Genomic DNA, 21234 nt, shown 5'->3' with positions numbered 1-21234 from the left:
AAGTGTGTTCTCAACATTGCTTGAGTAGATACCTTCATTGCACTCTTACTTCACACCAAAATAAGAAACCTAAAAGAATGTGTTAGGGTCCTACTATACAGCTTGTATTTCTATTAGGGTGCTTACAGTTGATTCACGTGTAATTACATTTAATGCAGCCTAGCATGCTCAGCAAATAATTTAATACTCTTAAAAGTTTGAGTGACATCATTTGATCCTCATAGATAGAGCTACTTTTGGGGTATTGTTTACCTGAATGCTGTACTGGATGTTTTAGGTTTTACAAAGATCATTACACAAAACAAGACATGACCAAACAGCAAATGTCAGTATCAGTGTTAACATATCTCCAGTAGACTTTGTAATCTCATTGCAGATCTCATAGGAGTTCACAAAATTAAGAAAACATTTAGTAAGTCTTCTGCATAACAAACTCTGTTTCCAAAATGGGACTTTTGTCCTTGTTCAGTCTATCAGAAGTACATTTCCCTCAAAAATAACCATGTCTGGCTTCTTGTTTATCATCTGAGGACACCTTTTCAGGCCTTTCCTGAATACCCACCCAAACTTAGCCCCTTCTGTCACTATTACAGTGTGATATATTAGAACCAGCTTATTCCCATATCAATTGTTAATTTTCAGGAAATTTTCCAAACTTCATGACATGATATGGCAGCTGGAAATGGGGTTTTGTGGGAGTCTTTATACTGACAGTGCTATAAACCAGAGCCAGTTATTAAGAACACTGCTGCCATCATGTCATCCTATTCTGTTGGTTTTGCCTTTTTGTTGTTGTTGTTATTTTGAGGGGTTTTTTTTTGGGGGGGGGTGTCAGTCTCTGAAATTTTTCTTTTATTAACTTATTTATTGTGTCTGTCTTGTTCAGTAGTGTTCCCAGCACCTGGAACAGAACCTGGCATATAGTAGCACTAAATAAATATTTATTAATTGGATAAATTAGTTTTAATAAATGGAGAAAAAATACATTATTCATGAAATCGTGTTGAGGTATTTGACCATTTGGTAAGAAAATAAGCTCTATTCCCATTTTATATTGTTATTGTGTATAATAGCATTATAGGTGGATTAGAGATCATTTTTAAACCAAATATAAATATATTAGAGAAATATATTAATACATTAACATAATATAAATATTTTAGACAAAAATACTGAAACTATTCTTATCATTTGGGGAGTGGAAAGGGCCTTCTAAAAGAAAACCCAGAAATAACAAGAAAGACATTTTATTTTATGTAACTGTAAAATTTCATCCAATAAAACATAAACAAGATCAACATCAGGTGACAAGTTAGAAAAAGTGTTTGTAGGAATGGGGTTATAGTTCAGCTGGTAGAGTGCTTGCCTTGCATGCACAAAGCCCTGGGTTCAATCCCTAGCATCACACAAAAAAATAATGAGAAAAAAAAGAAAAGTGTAACATTTATAAAAGCTTGTATTGATATCCAGTCTATATGAAGAGTTCCTATAAATCATAAAAAATATTCCAAAAGACAAATGATACAGTCGGGCAATTTACATAAGTTAGTGGATAGCCCTTAAACTTTTTCACCAACTCTAGAAATCTTGGAAATTCATGACAGTTATCTTTATTTATCTAGAGGGCTGACAAAAATTTTAAATTGACAAGTATCCAGTATTAAATGAATTGAAGGCTGAAAAAAATTCACTCTAGGCCATTGAGTATTAAAATAATTTTTAGGGAAGATGATTTGACAGAACTTTCAAATCTTTTTAATGCACATAGCCTCGAATCCAATAATTACACTTTGGAATATTTTTTCTATAGAGATATACATGTGCTTAGGACACTCGTGCAAAAGTTTTTATTATAGTATTATTCATAAGATTAAGACGGGAAACAGTGTAAGAATCCATTGGTAGAGGAATGGGCATATAATATATGTAAACCCATATGAAGTATGATGCAGGAGTTTTTAAATGATGAATTATATATTTCAATGTGTATATACATGTCCAGTAGACTTTGTAATCTCATTGCAGATCTCATAGGAGTTCACAAAATGAAGAAAACATTTAGTAAGTCCTCTGAATAACAAGTTCTATTTCCAAAATGGGACTTTTGTCCTTGTTCAATCTACCAGAAGTACATTTCCCTCAAAAATAACTGTCTGGCTTTTAAAAGAATCACCAGAACGGTGATTCTCAGCCAGGAGCAGTTTTGCCCCCATTCATCGGAAAACATTTAGCAACATTTTTTATTTTTACAACTGGAGTTAAGGAGGTACTTACTGACATGTAGTGGGTAGGGACCAGAGATGCAGTCCTGTATATCCTACAATGTCCAGGACAGCCACATAACAAACAATTATATTGTCCCATATCTCAGTACTGCAAAGGTTGAGAAACCCTGGCCCAGAGGGGTCTAATAAGATAGGACAAAATGTATATGTCACAGTTAGGTTTCAGGGTAGTTCAGATTTTGAGGAAGAGAACTAGTATTTTTTTAAATTGTGTGTTTGTGTGTGTATGTGTACACACATATATACATATATAAACATATACTTTTGTATTCATATGTTTTAATGATTATCCTTACGTTTATTTTTTTTAATTAGTAGATCATGGGTTGGAGTTAAGCAGAGGTGATTAATAAGTGAAGTTGGAGTTGAGAGAAATATAGAAGTTAAGTTGGCAGGAGCAGGCAACTTATGTGTAAAGGAAGGGATAATGCAAGGGAAGGGTCTCGTTGCATCTGAATTTCTGGTATAAGAAAAACAGGGCAGTCATAAAGCTAGTTTGACCAGAGATTTAGCAAGAGGTTAAAATAAAGTGGAAGTATATGTCAAAATACACCCTACTATCATGTGTATCTAAAAAGAACAAATAAAAAAATAAAATGGAAGTTTGAAGCCAGACATTGGAATGCCAGTAAAAATTTGGACATAAGCAGATGAGAAGGGGCCATTTTAGACTCTCAAGTGAGTGTGCAATGTGATTGTATTGAACGTTTTGTATTAGCAGCACTTCTATACAAGATAAGAAAGGGAAAAAATAGAGCCAGGAAGACAAATTAGGTAATACTTATGTTAATGTAGACATGTAGTGGTTGATGAGAGCAGTGATGTGGAGTGGATAGGGGAAATTTTAAAAGGAAGATCCTTTGAGACTGTGATAGTGTTACTTCATTATTTGAAGTTTGTAATTTCTGAATAGAGGCAGTGTACGAGTAGTAAAGAACTCTGTAAGTCAGACTATATCCTGGATTATTGTTTTATAAACAGAATTTATTTAATTTTTCTAAGATTGAATTTTCTCATCTAAAAAACAAGGGTAATAAGTTACTTCACAGACATAAAAAGAATTCATTGTAAGGTTGTATGCCACTACCTTCATTTGCAAATTGCACACTTCCTGCATTTGACAGTTCAACCGCTAGATGGCAGTACAGGCCTTGATCATCAGCCATAGTTCTTTAGGAACCTGAGTTACCTGAGCCTGATATTGATATCATGTTAGACATGGATGAAACCTTAGAGGTCTGTTAGTGTAGTCCAGGGTTTGTCAATCTATGGACCTGAAGCCAAACCAGAGCTTTTCTTTTTATGTCCCAAGAACTAAGCATAGTTTTTATATTTTCAAATGGTTGCATTTTGAAAAGTTATATAAGTAAGTACACAGTATCCTCCATTTTGTCTTTTGATCTATAATTATTTACTGTTGGGCTCTTTAAGAAAACGTTTATCCACCCATCTCATTCCTTCATTCAATTCATAAAGGAAAGTGGAGCTCAGAAATACCTGGTGACTCCCATAGTCTCTTGTAAGCTAGTAGCATTGCTCAACTGGAAGTAGATCTTCAAATTTCTGGCCCAGCATTGCCTTAATATAAAGTGTACCTTGTCCTTTCAACTCTTAGCTATCACACCCTTCCTTAAACTTCACTGTAATCCCACATATTTGAGAATTGCCCTTTTAACACTACCCGGATATTGGCCTGAAGTCAAGGTTTTTGGGTTTTGTTTTTTGTTTTTTCCTCAACAGAGACTTGGTTCTGGGACATCAGACCAATCTAATGTCAGAGCCTTCTCAGACGCTGTGTTCTTCATCTTAGGGAATTATACCTATGACTGATTTTATTTTTATAGTGATGCTTCTGTAGAATCTTTTTTCATTTCTCACACATTCACCCTTTCATGTAGGAACAAACAAAAGATAATATGATGATATTACTCTCTAAGATTTATACATCAGAAGACAAATTTTCATTCATTCTATAAACATGTATAAGACTGCTTCCCCATTTGAGCATTCCGCGCCTAGTGCTTCTTAAGTATGTGAATATGAATGAGAGTCTTTCACTTCAATTTAAAATAAAAGAGCACCCCCTGCCAAGTTATCTTTCTGGGAAAGAACCTGTTTTAAAATTTTATATAGAAGGTGAGCAAAAGAGACCTATTATGTGCTCTCTCATGGAGCTTTTAGTTTTAATTATAAAATATGATACTTCCTCTTAAACAGCAATCATTTGTAATCAGATCAAGTGTTAGAAACTTCAAAGTATAAGAAATCAGTTGATACCCTCCTTCTAAATCGTGTGATTTAGAAGTTTAAGAACTTAATATTTATAAATACCTCAAGTATCTCTGAACAATAATTTTTATTACCATAATACTCTTTTCTAGTGGACCTGATTATAGTGGGTACTGGTTTTGTGTGTTTTATTTTGTTGCAATGCTAGGAATCACTGAGCTACATCCCTTTCTCTAGTATTATTGTAACTTTTTTAAAGAATGGTTGAAAATACTTAAATCTCAAATGCAAATGTTCATATATAATCAATAAATTGTCATATATCTACATAAACCTAAACAAATTTTAATCAGCAATTTTAAAGACAAATTAGCAATATTTTTTAAGTATTTATTTTTTAGTTGTAGTTGGACACAATACCTTTATTTTATTTATTATCATGTGGTGCTGAAGATTGAACCCATGGCCTTACACGTGCTAGACAAGTGCTCTTCTGCTGAGCCAGAACCCCAGCCCAAATAAGCAATATTTTGAAGTAAGAATTTTAATTCAGCAGATTTGGTAATTCAGAATAATTTTCTCTGCAGCATAGCTTTGGATTCTTTTCATTTTCAACATAGGTTCATATCTTTTCTGACATGAATGACAATTCTTTTTTTAGGCTTTAATAGTGCTTTATAGTTATCATACTTAGGTTCATTTTAACATAATCATCCATAAAATCATACATGAAATTTTAGTTACTACATTTCAGTCCCCAGTACCTTCTCTTTCTCTCTTCCTCTCCCTCCCTCAGGCCCATTTCCCTATTCTATTGGTCTTCCTTCTGTGAATGACAACTATCTAAAACAAATTTCTTCACAATATTTGTTGAAAACTCTTTTATAATCTTATTTTCATTATGGCAAATATAATAGTCTGAGTATTAATTATGAAGCTACACTGGACACATAAACCCAACCCCCAAAACAGAATGTAGAAGCTACCTTTTTATAAAGAATCTAGACAACCACTTTTATACTTTCGGTCCTATAACACTGGATCAACTAGATTAATTTGTTGTTTTTGTGATAAGACTTGTCAGACCTTTCAAATCATTTTGAAGATCATTCAAAAAGTGTATTAATTTAATAATTACATTATAGCCAGGCTTGGTGGTACATGCCTGTAATCCCAGCTACTTAGGAAGCTGAGACAGGAGGATTTCAAGTTCAAAACCAGCCTTGACAACTTAGTGAGACCCTGTCTCAGTAAAACAAAAAAGTCTAGGGATGTCCCTTAGTTGTAGAGTGCTCCTGGGTTCAATCCCCATTTTGGGAGGGAGGTGGAATTATTAAAGTTAGTGCCGTGAATTATCTTTTTTTATAGGTTGAGTTACATGTAAATTTTAATGTTTTTGTTCTCTATTTAAAAATCAATACACTACAGCTTTGGATTTTTTGTTTGTTTGTTTGTTTTTTAATATTTATTTTTTAGGTGTAGATGGACACAACACAATGCCTTTATTTTTATGTGGTGTTGAGGATCGAACCTGGGTCCCGCCCATGCTAGGCGAGCGCTGTACCGCTGAGCCACAATACCAGCCATACATCTTTGTTTTTATTGAAAATCTCTTACTCAAACAGCATTCCTTGATATTTTCTGTGAAAATCAGATGATGCCTACAGCCACCTTCTGTCCATTTCCCTGGGATTAACTCCTTAAAATTCAGTGATTTCTAAGATGGACATGGTGGTACCTGCCTGTAGTCCCAGCAACTCAGGAGGCTGAGGCAAGAGGATCACAAGTTCACAAGATCCTGTCTCAGAAGGATTTTGGATAGATCAGTGGTAAAGTGCCCTTAGGTACAATCCTCTGTACCAAAACAAAACAAAAAACCCTTAATGATTTCTAAAGCCTACAAAGTTGATGACTAGCTGCCCCATTTGAAATGGTGCTGAGAGCCCTGGGCCACATCTGAAAAGAAGCAGTGATTGTAATCAGTGATCCCAGTAACAAGCAAGGACATCAGTGACTTGTCAGATATGACCTGCTCTTTCGCCGGTCTCCTTATTCTACTGTGCATTGCTATACCGCCCCACTCGAGTTTAATTTGTTTGAGATTTACTTTTACTTAAGTTATTGAATTTTGATGTGAAATTGAAATTGTACATTCTTAAAATGTTTCTAATCGATAACTATTTTTTTTCAAACCTTTCTTTGACCAAAGGGAACGTGTTGAGAATACCAGTCGCCCAGGAGAGATGCAGGTAACCATTCAAAATCTAATGCCAGCGACTGTGTACATCTTTAGAGTTGTGGCTCAAAATAAACATGGCTTCGGAGAGAGTTCAGCTCCACTACGAGTAGAAACACAGCCTGAAGGTAATTCTTCCACCTATCTGTCAGCCCTTTGCAGAGGGAGACCTATATGAAGGTCTCTCTTACGTTAAGCCTTGCATACCATAGGAAAGCAGAAGCTGATAGCTCCTCATCTTCAGGTCCTTAAGAACTAGGGAAGACAAAATGAATTTTCATCAAACAGCAACAAATAGTATGAGATGGTATAATTCTGCAGATACTTTTCTACATATTCATATTGTACTGATCCTTTAAGACAGCTCAGATGCCTTCTGTAATCTTTCTTTTGATCCTGTCTACTCTGAGACAAATTATCACTTTCTTCCTTCAGTTGTGATTATATCTTGCTTATTTTATGGATATTTCATATAACGTAGTGCCTTGCACATAAAGTGGATATTTATTATTGTTGTCAGCCAGACTTCCCTGTCCTAATGCATATCTCACTCATTAAAAGATCTTGGACCCTTTATTTTGCACCTTTGGTCTTTTGTACTAACAGTGGTACTTCTAACTACATTTTTAAGATTTTTTGTGAGACAAGTATCAGGTTGGTTTATATTATAAATGACCTGTATACCTTAAGTTTTGGTTGTAAACTATAGGCCTGAAATTATAAGAAACAATCAAGTCATAATTAATGCTTTCCCCAGTTGGCACTTTTTCTACACTTCTGTCAAAACCAGCCACTGGTTTTCCTTTACCTTTAACTTTAGCCACTGTTTTTCTTCAGAACATTCTCCAGTTTACTTTTACTATTAATTGCTCAAGATTTTTTGTTGTGATTCACAAACCTCTGGTAATAAAGATTTTGCTTTGAAAGCATGTGAGATACATTTATGAAAACGAATGACCTAGGAACTAAACAGAATGAATGAATGTACTAGTGCAATTATAGAAATAATTCAAAGACTTTCCCTGATGGTTAGAATAAATGAAGTCAAGAAGCTGTAGAGCTTTACAATGCTCTAGAAAATCACTCATTGATCAAAATTTGAGTTTATCATAACCCAGGTACTCTGCAGGGTATTAGAGATACAGGGATAAAGAAGATAAGATTTCTCCTCTTATAGAAGAAGCAATGAAAATAGAAGGCCATTGATCATTTCAGTGATAAGGAGCAAGAACACAAGGACATCAGAATCCACACCAGTTAATTTAAGGGAAAAAAATGTGTTCTTCTTACAGAGAAAGGATGTTGAATTTCACAGTTATCCACGTTCAGACAAGTGCAGAAATACTACACTAAATTTTAAGCTCAATTATCCTTCATAAGCTTTTTTGTGCAGGCATCATACATAAGAGATATGGAAATTTACTTCAAAAGGTAGTAAGTCAAGGCAGAATTCTTGGAAAAGATGAGACCTGAGATTGACCTTGAAGCATTTGAACTTAGCATTCTTGAGAAAAGAAGCTGTATGACCCAAATCCCAGAAATAGGATCAAACATTATCCATGCTCATGCAAGGTGAGTCATGATGAAAGTGAAGGAAAGACCACAGGATTTGATCCACTGCAAGGTTTTATCCTGGAACTGTGGAATCTTCTGAGTACTACACAAAAATATTTGTGGGTGCCTGTACATTCACATTTCCCATAGAAAGAATCTGCAGCTTTCATTATCATTTCAGATTTTGTGTGTGAACTTGTTGAGAACCCCTGGACTATAGGGTTGTTGACAGATTGAGAAATGAAAGAAAAGATTAAGGAAAAGTAACTATTGGGTGCTTAATATGTGCCAGTCACTGTATTAGGCAATCAAGATGGAAAGAAGAGTAAAACTTGACTTTTGTCCAAAAGAGCTTCAGTCTGACATCAGAGACAGACAAGTAAATACATAGTACTGTCAAATATGGCCATCACAAGAAAAATAGGCATCACAATCATTTGTTCAGGGAGTTTGGTTAAAGAGAAAGTAATTAAGAATACGGGTAGATGGGGCAACAGGTTCTGGTGAGGATATTTTCAGGTTGAAGAAAGACTATAACATGTTTTAGCAAACGAGTAGCAGGGAATGAAGAGGGATTTGCATTTCATCTGGAGGTATTCAGCTTATGTGAAGGAGGTATAAATGTTGGAGTCAGCCCTTGGAAAATATTTTGCATATTTAGCTTCATAAACCAACTTAAAATTTCTTCCATTTATTATGTCACTGTACAGCAGAAATGAAAGAATTCATTAGCACCTTTTTTAGGATTGTATTTGCTTGCACTTAGCCACTGAATATATTGAAAGTGATTTCAAGGGAATTTAGGAGCCGTTGTGTTTTCCTTCCCCTTTAGTAAGTTACAGGAAAGTTTTCCATTGCTGCAGAAGTGCTACAAATGCTGCCTGTCAGGCTGAACAAAATATGCTCTTAACATTAAGTGAATAACATGACTTATAACTAAATAAAGCAAACAACTGTTCAAGTAACGATATTCAGGTTCCCCTAGTTCCGTAGAAAAATAAATCTTAAATTGCAGTGCTGTTATTCAAGAAAGCCAGTTTTACATTTTGTTAGGGTTTTTTCCCCCCTTCCAAGCTTTTATCTTATGGATGCCTGTTACAGAGACACTAGTGCCAGAGAAATTGTTTTCAAATATGGGATGTCTACTGAAATGTAGACATGGGCAACTATGCAGGATTTGTGAATAAATAGGAACTAGAATCTGTCAGTCAGAAAAAAAGAATACAGTGAAATGGTCAATATGTGAGCCATTGTACAAATAAGATTCGGGTACACCATCCATCATTTGACAGCAGTTGCTCAGTCAACCGCCAATTCAGTTTTTCAATCATGTGCATCCTACTGACAGTATTGCAACAATCTCCTTATTAATGTCTTTGAGCTCTTATTTTAGAATTGGGAAGTGCCTGGCATTTGGTTCCACTACTATAACTTTCCCATCACTTAGTAAAGGTTCTTAACTTCAAAACCTCAAATGTAAATGGGGATGCTAATAATATTCATCTTATGAGTTAGCAAAAAAATAAATGACCAAAAAAAGCATGTAAAGAACTGAATTCTTAACTGGTAAGCATTTAGTAAATGATAACTGTTTTTAAAATATTTCTTTATCTAATCTTGTTCCTTTACTGTTCACATGTGCTTCCTAAATACAGATCTGATCATGTCATGCTCCTACTCTACTATATATGTATTAGCCTAATACCACATCAATCAAGTCAGTTGTTTTCTTAGTTCCAATTGTTTCTAAAACATGGCCAGTATGATAGTATTGATGAGAATGGTTATTAAGGAGTGCAATAAATCTCATTTGTGTCTCGCTGTCTTGAAATCTTCTTTCCAGTCCAGCTCCCTGGCCCAGCACCTAACATCCGAGCTTATGCAACATCTCCTACTTCCATCACTGTCACATGGGAAACCCCATTGTCTGGCAATGGGGAAATTCAAAATTACAAATTGTACTACATGGAAAAAGGAACAGATAAAGAACAGGTATAAAATGAAGCCATTTATAAACCATTGGTTTAAATAAAGAGTTGGAATATATTTCCCAAACTCCATAGTTATTTGACTGGGAAGTGAAAGTGGGGGAAAAGATGTGTAGGAAACACAAAGTTGTCAGGGTCTATTTCTTTGTAACATGATTTACTCTGTAGTTTTTACCAGCAAGAGTCACTTAACAACAGGTGATATTTCTAAGTAAAGTGCCAGTATTAATTATTTTAATCTGCTTTAACCATTAAATAGCATTTATAAAAGTGCAAAGAATATAGAATTTGTATAGTTAATCATTATTTTATAGCATTTCTTTTGGCTAGAGTTGTATATATAAACAGTGTTTTATTTTATTCAAGGATGTTGATATTTCAAGTCACTCCTACACTCTTAATGGATTGAAAAAATATACAGAGTATAGTTTCCGAGTAGTGGCCTACAATAAACATGGTCCTGGAGTCTCCACACAGGATGTTGCTGTTCGAACATTGTCAGATGGTAAGTCTTTCTTCTTTTGGAACAAAGTACTATGCTTTATGCCCCTAGCAATATTGTAGTAAGATCATGTAAAGAAGATTCAGCTAAAATCCTATTTCTAACCTTTATTGGTAGTGTGACTTTGGTCAAGCTGCTTAACTTTTCTGAGCACGTTCCCACACATGTAAAATGCAGATAACACTGACTTCATTGGTTGCTCTAAAGATGCACCAAGAAAGCATAGAACATACAGTGTCTGGTACTAAATAGGTTCTTGGTTCTTATATTTTTAGCAAAGTCTTCTGTGTAAATAAGTACGATTGTTTGTTCCACAGACCATTTCAGGGCTGTTGGAAGGCTGCCCTTATTCAACTTAGCAATCATATTTACTTACTAAATCTTTTTGTATCCTCAGTATTTTCCGAGTTTCATTTTCACCTGTGACTGAATTCTAACCTAAGTTATATTTATATATTTTTATATATATATATATATATATATATATATATATATATATATATATGATCTAGAGCTATATTTTTCAAACTGCAGCTTGCCAAAAAGATCAAGTAGGTCAAGACCAGCATTTTTTAAAAAATATTTTTAGAATAAAATAGAAAATATCAGAGTTCAGAGTTCATTACCCCTAGTAAAAGTGTCTATTGTTGGATGAAACTAAGCTAAATCCAGTGAGATAGATATATATATCTGTGCTTTAGAAGCTATAGTTTGACTCCCTTGAGCATATGATCTAACTTGATATCCCCAGTAAAGGAACAGACTGACATCTTGTGCCTCTGATGTGATGCACAAAGAAAGACACAGCCTCACTTCTGTTGTGTCCCTGCCCAAAATATTAAACACACATCTGAACACAATTGAAACAATCAGATATATCCAAATAGAAGGATGTTCTGGGGAAAAAATTATTCTTTACTTTTAAAAGCTGACCTAGATTCTTAAAATATATTTGTCTTAGGAAAGAGAAAGGTGGGGGTGGGATGGAGAATCATTCTAGAATCTATTTTAAAGAAGAGTAAAGACACATGAAATAAGTATGATGTTTGAATCTGGAGACAAAGCAGCCATACTGAACACAGTTGTCATAATTAATGTTAGCTCTGCACAGTATTAGGCAATATTAAATATTAGAAGTGTTATTAGCTAATATTTTGTGTCAAGATTACATTTCCTGAATTTAATCATTGTATTGTAGTTTTATTGGAGCCTGTCCTAATTCTTTAGAGATTCATGGAGATACGTTCTGAAGTGTTTAGGAGGGAAGTATCATAGTGACTGCAGCCACCTCTCAGATGATTCAGAAATAATATGTGGATAGGTAAATCTGTGTGTATGTATATTTCTAGTGAAAAAAGTAAAGCAGATGTCACATAATATTAATAATTGGTGAACCAGGAACAGAATATATGGTTTTCATTATACTATTCTAAAGAAGCCACTCTTCTGTGGGCTTGACTTTTTTAGGATACAAAGTTGAGCAAAAAGAAATAAAAAACTATAGTTTGGCTAGCCAACTGCATGAACCAGTTGGTCAAAATTTTTGTAAAAAATTGAGGGGAAAATGCTTATTATAGGCTTTTTTAAACTGCACATGAGCCAATTTTTAACAGTGTTGAGTGGGTTGTCATGTCAACCAAGAACCTACAGGAACTGAATGGAACTGAGTATGTCTTAGCATGGTGATTTAGGGCAGCACTTTGGTGTAAGGCAAATCTTAGTTTTTATGCCAGCTGAAACTAATGCCTTGGGCAAGTTCACTTACCTGAACCTCATCTATAATTTTTTAATCTATAAGATGGAAATAGTAATAGAAACCCCTTTGTGAAATTGTTGTTAAGTACCTGCACTATAGTGAGTATGTAGCAAATCTTAGCTCTAAGGATGCTGACAAAGACAGCAGTCACAAACAACTCTGTTAGGTGCCTCTGCAGCTGAGTCAGTGGATGAATGGATCATGAATGTACTGTTTGTAAAGCATAGGTGCCTGGCTCCTACTCCAGACTCTCTCCAGCCATCTTTGGGTTGAGGCCTGAGGCACAAGCTATAATTACAATAAGCAAGCTTTAGCACAGTGGGCACATAAATACCTAATCACTTAATGTTAGAGAAAGGAAGAGAGAAGTTCCCTTGGATGGATCAGAAAAGAAATGTGGTAGAGAAAAGTCTAATTAAGCTGTTTATTGTTGTTTTAGCTTACTGTAATCATTGTGAAGAAAGATACTGGAGAGTACATAGTCCATAAACTTTGAGATACCCCCATGTTATATTCTAATATGTGAGGGACTAAAGTTATACAGCTGTTTAATCAATAGTCCCAAACTTCTCACATCTAAATGCATGCTCCCTGATACATAATTGCCTTAGGAAGCCAGATGGCTCACTTAACTAAAGCTGTCATTGCTTAAATATCTTCCTCTCTTGGGAATTGCCTTCAAAACCAGTTTAGGAATCCCACAAGAAAGCCAAGCTCACTGATTTATGTACATCTCATTTTGATCCATATTGTCATTACCCAATTCAGTCACTTGCTACATTCATTAGACTTGGTTCCAGAGAATGTGTGGCTGTTTCCCAAGACAAATATTCAGAAGAATATACTTAAGATTCAGAATACATCTGGAGTCTAGAAAAGTTCAGGGTCTAGAAAAGTGTAGAGCCACTGTACATTCTGAAATACACAGTGCATGCTCACATGAAAGTGTCTTATTTTTAAAAATTAAGCAAACACGGCCACACCTCATCCCCCTGTGATTGTCAGCATGACGGCATTATTGGCAACTAGGTTGAAACCTTCTGGTCACATAGTCAATGTTTGAGGTACATAATGGTTGTGTGAAGTCTAGCCAAGAACAATCCCATAATGGGTGATGTGTATGTAATTAACTTTTGATTTTATTTTATTTTCTTGTTCAGTTCCCAGTGCTGCTCCTCAGAATCTATCCTTAGAAGTTAGAAATTCAAAGGTAAAACTTTGTAATTCTGCCATTCACTTTACTGGTATACTACTGAGCCTCAGGTGCTTACAGAGGGGGAGGTTACATGGGAAATCACCAGAACAATAAATGCCAATGCTATGATAATCATTTTGCTTTTTAAAAAATACTAACCAATTAAATTAGAACATAATTGAAAATACTCATAATCAAGCAAAGAAACGAAGTAACATAAATATTACATTTGCCAGTAAAGTTGGTCATAGGACCCAACTCATTTATTCCATTTAACTTTACTTTCTTTCTCTAATGCCAATGCATTTTTAGCCTTCCTGCAAATAAATTGCTATTTTTATGTAAGCTTAACATTTTCAATATTAACCAACTAAAGCCTTAGTAATGCAGCAGAAGGAAATAAATTGTTTATGATGACATGGTTCTGTAGTCCTGTGAGACAAGCCCAGTGTGAACTACAGGCAGACACATAGGTTTGATTGTGTCTGTCCATACTGTCCCTGGTCAGTTCACTACATGTAAAGCTATGCATGCCTCTCAGAGGCCCACAGCCCCTTCTAGGATCCATAGACAAATGAAATGGTCCTTTCTTAAGTACCATAGAACTCTTTTCTTCTTGAAGAAACAATCAGCTAGCCCCTTTTTGAAGAGTTTTAGATAGAAATTGTTTAACTTCAGCAATTTTGCAATGGAGACAGAAAAAAAAAATCTTATACAGCCAGGGGTGGTGGTGCATGCCTGTAATTCCAGCAGCTTGGGAGACTGAGACAGGAGGATGCTAGTTTAAAGCTAGCCTCAGCAACTTAGTAAGGGCCTAAGCAACTTAGCAAAAGCCTTTCCCAAAATAAAAAGGGGCTGAGGATGTGGTCCAGTAATTAAGTGCCTCTGGTTTCAATTTCTAGTACAAAAAAAAAAAAAATTATATCTAACAACAGTTTACTTCCTAATCAATGTGCTTCTGACCTCTTATACTTTCCCTCTGAAATTTTTTCTGGAATTTTTGACCAACATATTCATTCTGACAAAATGCCCAGAGATCACTGGTCCAGAGTGCACTACTTGAAATTATATTCTCCCCATTTTGCCACTGGAAGTTTTAAAATAAGAAGTATTTTTGAGTGGTTAATAATAAAACAGTTAGGACCAACCTTTCAATATGTTCAGTCTTTTCCCTATATAATCTTGTCTTTCCCAGAGTATTGTGATTCACTGGCAGCCACCTTCTCCAGCCACACAGAATGGGCAGATTACTGGCTACAAGATTCGCTACCGAAAGGCCTCCCGAAAAAGTGATGTCACTGAGACTTTGGTTACTGGGACACAACTGTCTCAGCTGATCGAAGGTAAGCTGTTTTGCATATAGACAAAAGCTAAGAAGTAATGTCATTTTCAGACATTGAATTATATTAGTCTAAGAAGTGCTCTGAGCTGTTGGCTTACATAAATAAAAAATGGTTCCCCCAAATTTTAATAGTCACTTGATTTAATTTAATAGAAAATAGACTTGATATAATTTAATGAAAACACCTTATAGATTCCACCATTTCTTAATGGTAAAATTATGTTTGATTTTTGTTTTTTTCCTTGTATTTTCCACATTTCTTTTTTGAGTGCATATGTTGCTATTTTGTAATCTGAAAAAGTAAAACAGAATATATATAAGAATAGAAATTATTCCACTTAATCTAGTTGTAACAGAGGTTTACAAAACAATTTTTATAATAACATTGACAGCATTTATGTTTTAGTGGTCTGCAAGAATGTTCATGAATAGCTGCAGCAATGCAATAATCATATTTGCTACCATAGAATTTTTTTTAAAGTTTTTTTTTTAAGAGAGGAGAGAGAGAGAATTTTTTTAATATTTATTTTTTAGTTTTCGGTGGACACAACATCTTTGTTTGTATGTGGTGCTGAGGATTGAACCCGGGCTGCATGCATGCCCGGTGAGCGCGCTACCGCTTGAGCCACATCCCCAGCCCCACTACCATAGAATTTTTAGAAAATTCTATCATGGGTAGTTTCTTTAGTATAGTTTGCCTAAGTAAGGTTTCTCTGTAGGAGGATCTTGAGAAAAAAGAAGGTGACTCTGTCTGAGCCACATGTAGTTGAGGAGGACAGAATCTAGGCATTACTAAACTAATGAAGGAGAGGGTAGGGTGGAATCTGCTCAGACCATACTCAAATCTACAACCATATTAAGCATCTCTAAAATTCCCTATCGAATAAAAACAGCTGTTCTTTTTAAGCATGGTCCAAATATTCACAAGATGAACAACATTTAATCTTCATGATCTGGTACTGGATATATAATGGTGAACAAAAACAGGGATCTTGAAATGTAACTTAAAGCTTGAAGTACTAAGGAACAATATGGATTACCAAGATCCTGTGTACTAAGATTTTTTTTTAAAATATTTTAGTTGCAGTTGGACCCAATACCTTTATTTTACTTATTTATTTTATGTGGTGCTGAAGACTGAACTCAAGGCTTCGCCCATGCTAGGCGAGCGCTCTACCACTGAAACACAACCCCAGCCCCCTAAGTAATAAGTTTTATGATTATGTTTTACTTAGGGGTAGAGGAACTCTTGGCCTTTTTTTTTTTTTTTTTTTTTTTAAGAGTTCCAAGGAACCAAAAGCTGTCCCCACAACCTTTATTAACCCGACTGCTTGAAGGAGCCAAAGCTCTTGGGCTTGTGGTGATGGTTCTTGAGCTTCTTGGTCAGTGAGTGCAGGTGCTTCTATGGTACAGCAGAGCATTTGGTTATGGATGCTTCTGATCCCCAGGGAGGCTCCGTACCACCCTGGCCCCCACTAGCCTGAGCAGCCAGCCTTTCTGCCTTGGTTGCCCTATACTGATGGTCAGGCAGCACTGCATGGAGCCGGGGAAAGGGCAGCACATGCAGTTCCACCCTTGTGGCTCTTGCCTCATAGCAGAAGAAGGGGCACGTAAAAGCTGAGCCCCTTCTGCCAGGTTTCTGTGCTGCAGCACATGGGCAGAACCTCCAGAGATCCAGGCTGAGGGCCAGCTGCCCTCCCTCCTGCCCCCCAGAGTGGCTCTGGCTCCCACTTTACTTACACATTATTAGCTTGAGATTTCAAACAAACCAAAACCACAACTAGAGAAAGCTGCTTCTGGCACAAACTGGCAGTGCAGCCAGAGGTAACAGCTCACCTTTCTACGCTTATGGACCCGCTTCAAGTCCACTTTAGCTTCTCTTCTGTCCCCTGTGCTCTTCATTCTTGGGGATTTCAGCTCCTCATCCTCTTGGTCAGTCAGAAAGGCATCAGCACCATCCAGGTCCTCAGGTCCTCCTAGGTCCTTTCTGGTGAAGAGCTCTGGTGGATACATTCATTCATTCATTCATTTGTTTATTTATTTTTATGTGGTGATGAGGATCGGACCCCAGGCCTCATACATACTAGGCAAGTGCTCTACCACTGAGACATAATCCTAACCCATCTTGTCCTCTTTACATATACCTTTCTCTCTCATGCTATCTCTCATGTATTCTAATTCTCAAAAAGGCAGAAAATAATAATATGACTACTTCAGTTCTTTCAGGATCTTAACTGAGCCATGTCTGCTAGTAATCCAGGCTGTTATCTCATGTGTAGCCAGCTCTAGCACTTTCTGGTTCATTGTGTACAGAGATAAAGGCAGGGAAGAAAATTGACTTGGACCTAGCCATTTTATTCCTCTTTCTGTCTCTGCTGTCTTGTGGGCAAACAGATTCAAAATGGATAAAACCTTCTGTCTCTCCTTCCAAACCGTGTGCCAAGATTGGTTAACTGAGCCAGGGCATATCTTGCATCTAGGCCAAGTTACATTCTCAGTGTGTCTTTGAAATTTCTGAACTGTGATGTTTTCCAAAGATCCCAATATTTGAATATGGAGAAGCACAGTAATTTTTATGTCTTTATAAGGCCTATCACAATATCGAATTTAAGTCCTCTAAAAATGTATGCATAAATGTATGAAAAATTATATTATTAACTGTTGGCCTGTTTTGAAGAGTAGATGTTTATATATGGATCTTTGTTGTATTTAGTGCATTAGTAAATCTTATACTTTATTAACTGGTAGTTCTATAATAGAAAGTTTTTTTCCTTCTTTTGCCTAATAAAAATACATATGGACAGTTATTTGTTGAGAAACAGATTTCTAGGCCATATTTGATGTTTAAAATTTTTCTGCTAAGGTTATAGGAGTGTTACAAGACCAGAGGTAACCTGATAGGAGTTATATCTTAACATTCTTTTCTGGGTTTTCGTTATCTTCTGAACCAGCTGACTTTGTTTCTTTGTAATAACTCTGATTATCTTTGGCCTTACATTTCTTTCTAAGAAAATTAAGGGATTCCAGTTAATGATCTCTAAGGTACCTTCAAGATCCTAAACAAAAATCTCTTATCTACTAGGATCTTTAGTCATTTTTGTTTTTTTCTCATGGGTGTGCAAGCTTCATTCAGCCTTTACTGTGAAGATGTGCACTACTGTTCTGTGTTAAACTTTATCAAGCTATGAACTGAGTTAATGGGTGAGATATTTGCTTTACTGAAAGATTATTGATCTTTTGTTTTCCAAGGCTCTTGTTTCAGCCTCTTTGTTGTTTGTTTATTTTTTGTCGTTTGGGTCTCAGGTCTTGATCGGGGGACTGAATACAATTTCCGAGTAGCTGCTTTAACAGTCAATGGTACAGGCCCGGCAACTGACTGGCTGTCTGCTGAAACATTTGAAAGTGACTTAGATGGTAAGATCAAATAATTGTCAGTACCAACACTTGCTAGGTATGAAATGTAGTCAGTGAGTCAGATTGGAAAGCCACTTTGACTTAAATCTCTGAACTTGAATGTATTATACTATTGTCATTCCTATAAAGCAGCAAGATTCCTGGAATTGATTCCCTACCCACCCCACCCCCCACCCCCTGCCCTAGTAGCTTTTAGAGAACTATTCCTTTAAGCTCTCTTCATGTCCGCCTGCTAGTCAGGAGCATCGAGCATCGAGCATCATCGTAGTAAGCTGGACTCCTCCAGCAGAAGAGAGCAAATAAAAGCATACAGATGCTTTATCTGGGTGTGTTTGTTTGTTTGTTTGTTTTTTACCACTGCCATTAAATAGTAGATGAATAATCTAAAATTTAAGGCTGAGCCACATCAATTGTGCCTTTATCTGAATTATGGTTTCCCATTTTCCTAGTTCTGGACAACTTGTCCTTTTTCTTACCTGTTTATTCAATAAATTACTTCATGTGGCTGTGTGTAGTTATGGCAGGTGTCAAACTTGGGAGACAAAAGACCTTCATTTTCTTTCCAAAACTCAATTTACTAGTTTTTAAGTTAAGGTGGTAATTTATGCCTTGAAGTAATACATGTGAAAGATATTATGAATTGCTACTCTTTAAAATCCTGTAAGTCTCCTAGCAACTGAGTCAATTTCGAATCTCAAATTCCATTTTTTCTGACCTATAGATTATTTAGGAAAGTAAATAATTGGTACCATTGCCATTATGGGTTGCTTAATCACCTAATCACAGCAGGCTTTTAATTGCTTGATGTTTTCTTTCTCTTTATACTTGGTAAAGTTTGGCAGTGGGATGTAGAGCAAAGGATGGGAAAATATTGAAAGGCAACTTATTTTTCTCTACCAGGAAGACGTTCTGAATCTTTGTCTTCCTTCCATATAATATTCCAGTATCTTGTATTTAGGGCTATTAAGGTTTTGTTTTGGATGCATTTAAAACCATAAGCCACATTTCACTATACGTTGCAGGTTCTCTTTGAACTCTTGACCCCAAATAGGGGAACACTTATCCCCAAATAGTTTGGCAGGAGGCTGAACACCATTCCCCAAAGATGGTAAAATATTCTACAGTAAAGTGGATCTCATCTTGTTTTTCTACTTTCCTTCCCAGAAACTCGTGTTCCTGAAGTGCCTAGCTCTCTTCATGTCCGCCCGCTTGTCACGAGCATTGTAGTAAGCTGGACTCCTCCAGAGAATCAGAACATTGTGGTCAGAGGTTATGCCATTGGTTATGGCATTGGCAGCCCTCATGCCCAGACTATCAAAGTGGACTATAAACAGCGCTATTACACCATTGAAAATCTGGGTATGTTTGCTGAGTAAAGGACATAATTGTGCACATTGTGTCGTTCTATTTAACTTTTTATTGCATAATAATTTTAGTTTTATAGAAAAATTACAAAACAGTACAAAGAATTCCTATATATGCTTCACACAGATTCACCAGTGTTTAACATTTAGCCACCTTTGCTTTATCCTTCTGTCTTCCTGTGTATACATATTTTTCCCCTGAACCATTTGAAAGTAAGTTGCAAACCTGAAAACTCTCCCATTAATAGTTTTGACATGCAGCTCCTAAAAATGACATTATTCTAACATAAACCCAGTTATCAAAATCAGAAAATTAACATTGAGACAAAGTCTAGAGACTTTATTCACATTTGGAACTTTTCTCACTATGCCCCTTACAACAAAAGAAAAATATCATTTTCTGGTCCGTGACCGCATCTGTTGCACTGTAGTACCAATTATTACTCTGGTGTTTCTATAGTGGTGATTTTCTGATTCCATAGTTCTTCCGTGTTTGTTCCTTAGTTTATAACAAGGAAGATCTTTCTTTTGCCTCCATGGAGAATGAAGAGCCAATGGTTCCAATGTCCATTTCACACCTCCCTTCTTTCTTTAAGCACTTTCTTTTTTAAAAAAATATTTATTTTTAAGTTTTAGGTGGACACAATATCTTTATTTTACATTTATATGGTGCTGAGGATTGAACCCAGTGCCTTATGCATGCTGGGCGAGCGCTCTACCATTTAGCCACGACCCCAGCCCCTAAGCACTTTCTTTTTGACACAGAAACATGCTCCAAACTCATCTGATATTTTCCCAGCCTCAGCCCCAGAATCAGCCATTTCTCCAAGGATCACTTTTTTCTTTTATGGAAAAATAATATTTAGAAACAAATATCTGAGCATTCTACATACTCACTAAAGTAGAAAATCCTTAAGAATATACAAAAAGTCTACTAAGATTATAAGTAAACTAATCAAGGTCACAAGATACAAAGTCAACATATAAATATAGTTATATTCCCATATACCATTAATAAACAATTAGAAATTGGAATTTAGATAATCATACCTTTACATAGCATAAAAATATGAAACAGGAATAAATTTACAAAATATGTGAATGATTTCTATACTGAAAATTAGACGTTGCTGGGAGAAATTAAAATGCCAATGAAGATGTTCATTGATGAAAAGATAGTATTACTAAGATGGATTTCTTTCCAGTGCAATCCTAAGGAAACTTCCAGTATGCTTTTTTATGGAAATTGATAAGTTGATTCAGAAACTTACATGAAAAAGCAAAGAAACAAGAATAGCTAAAATTTTTTGGAAAAAACAAAAAGAGGAATCATACTACTTGATGATTTCATGATGATTTTTTGAGTCAC

At 35.7% G+C, this 21234-nt stretch overlaps 1 protein-coding gene across 11 annotated transcripts in view; it reads left to right on the top strand.

Annotated features, from left to right (window-relative positions):
• Neo1 (neogenin 1) overlaps nt 1–21234 on the top strand; it is a 247958-nt gene that overhangs the window by 177680 nt on the left and 49044 nt on the right. For all 11 annotated transcript variants that reach the window (XM_058573828.1, XM_058573827.1, XM_058573825.1 and 8 more), the window contains exons 9-15: nt 6724–6878; nt 10148–10296; nt 10659–10797; nt 13711–13760; nt 14941–15088; nt 18391–18501; nt 19666–19860. In XM_058573828.1, the coding sequence (XP_058429811.1) occupies nt 6724–6878; nt 10148–10296; nt 10659–10797; nt 13711–13760; nt 14941–15088; nt 18391–18501; nt 19666–19860 (947 nt within the window). The remainder of the gene's footprint in view (nt 1–6723; nt 6879–10147; nt 10297–10658; nt 10798–13710; nt 13761–14940; nt 15089–18390; nt 18502–19665; nt 19861–21234) is intronic.

The sequence above is a fragment of the Marmota monax genome, unplaced genomic scaffold (assembly GCF_021218885.2).
Source record: "Marmota monax isolate L192 unplaced genomic scaffold, Marmota_monax_Labrador192_F-V1.1 WCK01_AAM20220418_F8-fsc00111, whole genome shotgun sequence".
In the NCBI taxonomy this organism is placed as follows: domain Eukaryota; kingdom Metazoa; phylum Chordata; class Mammalia; order Rodentia; family Sciuridae; genus Marmota; species Marmota monax.
This window is presented reverse-complemented; position numbering and strand designations above follow the sequence as displayed.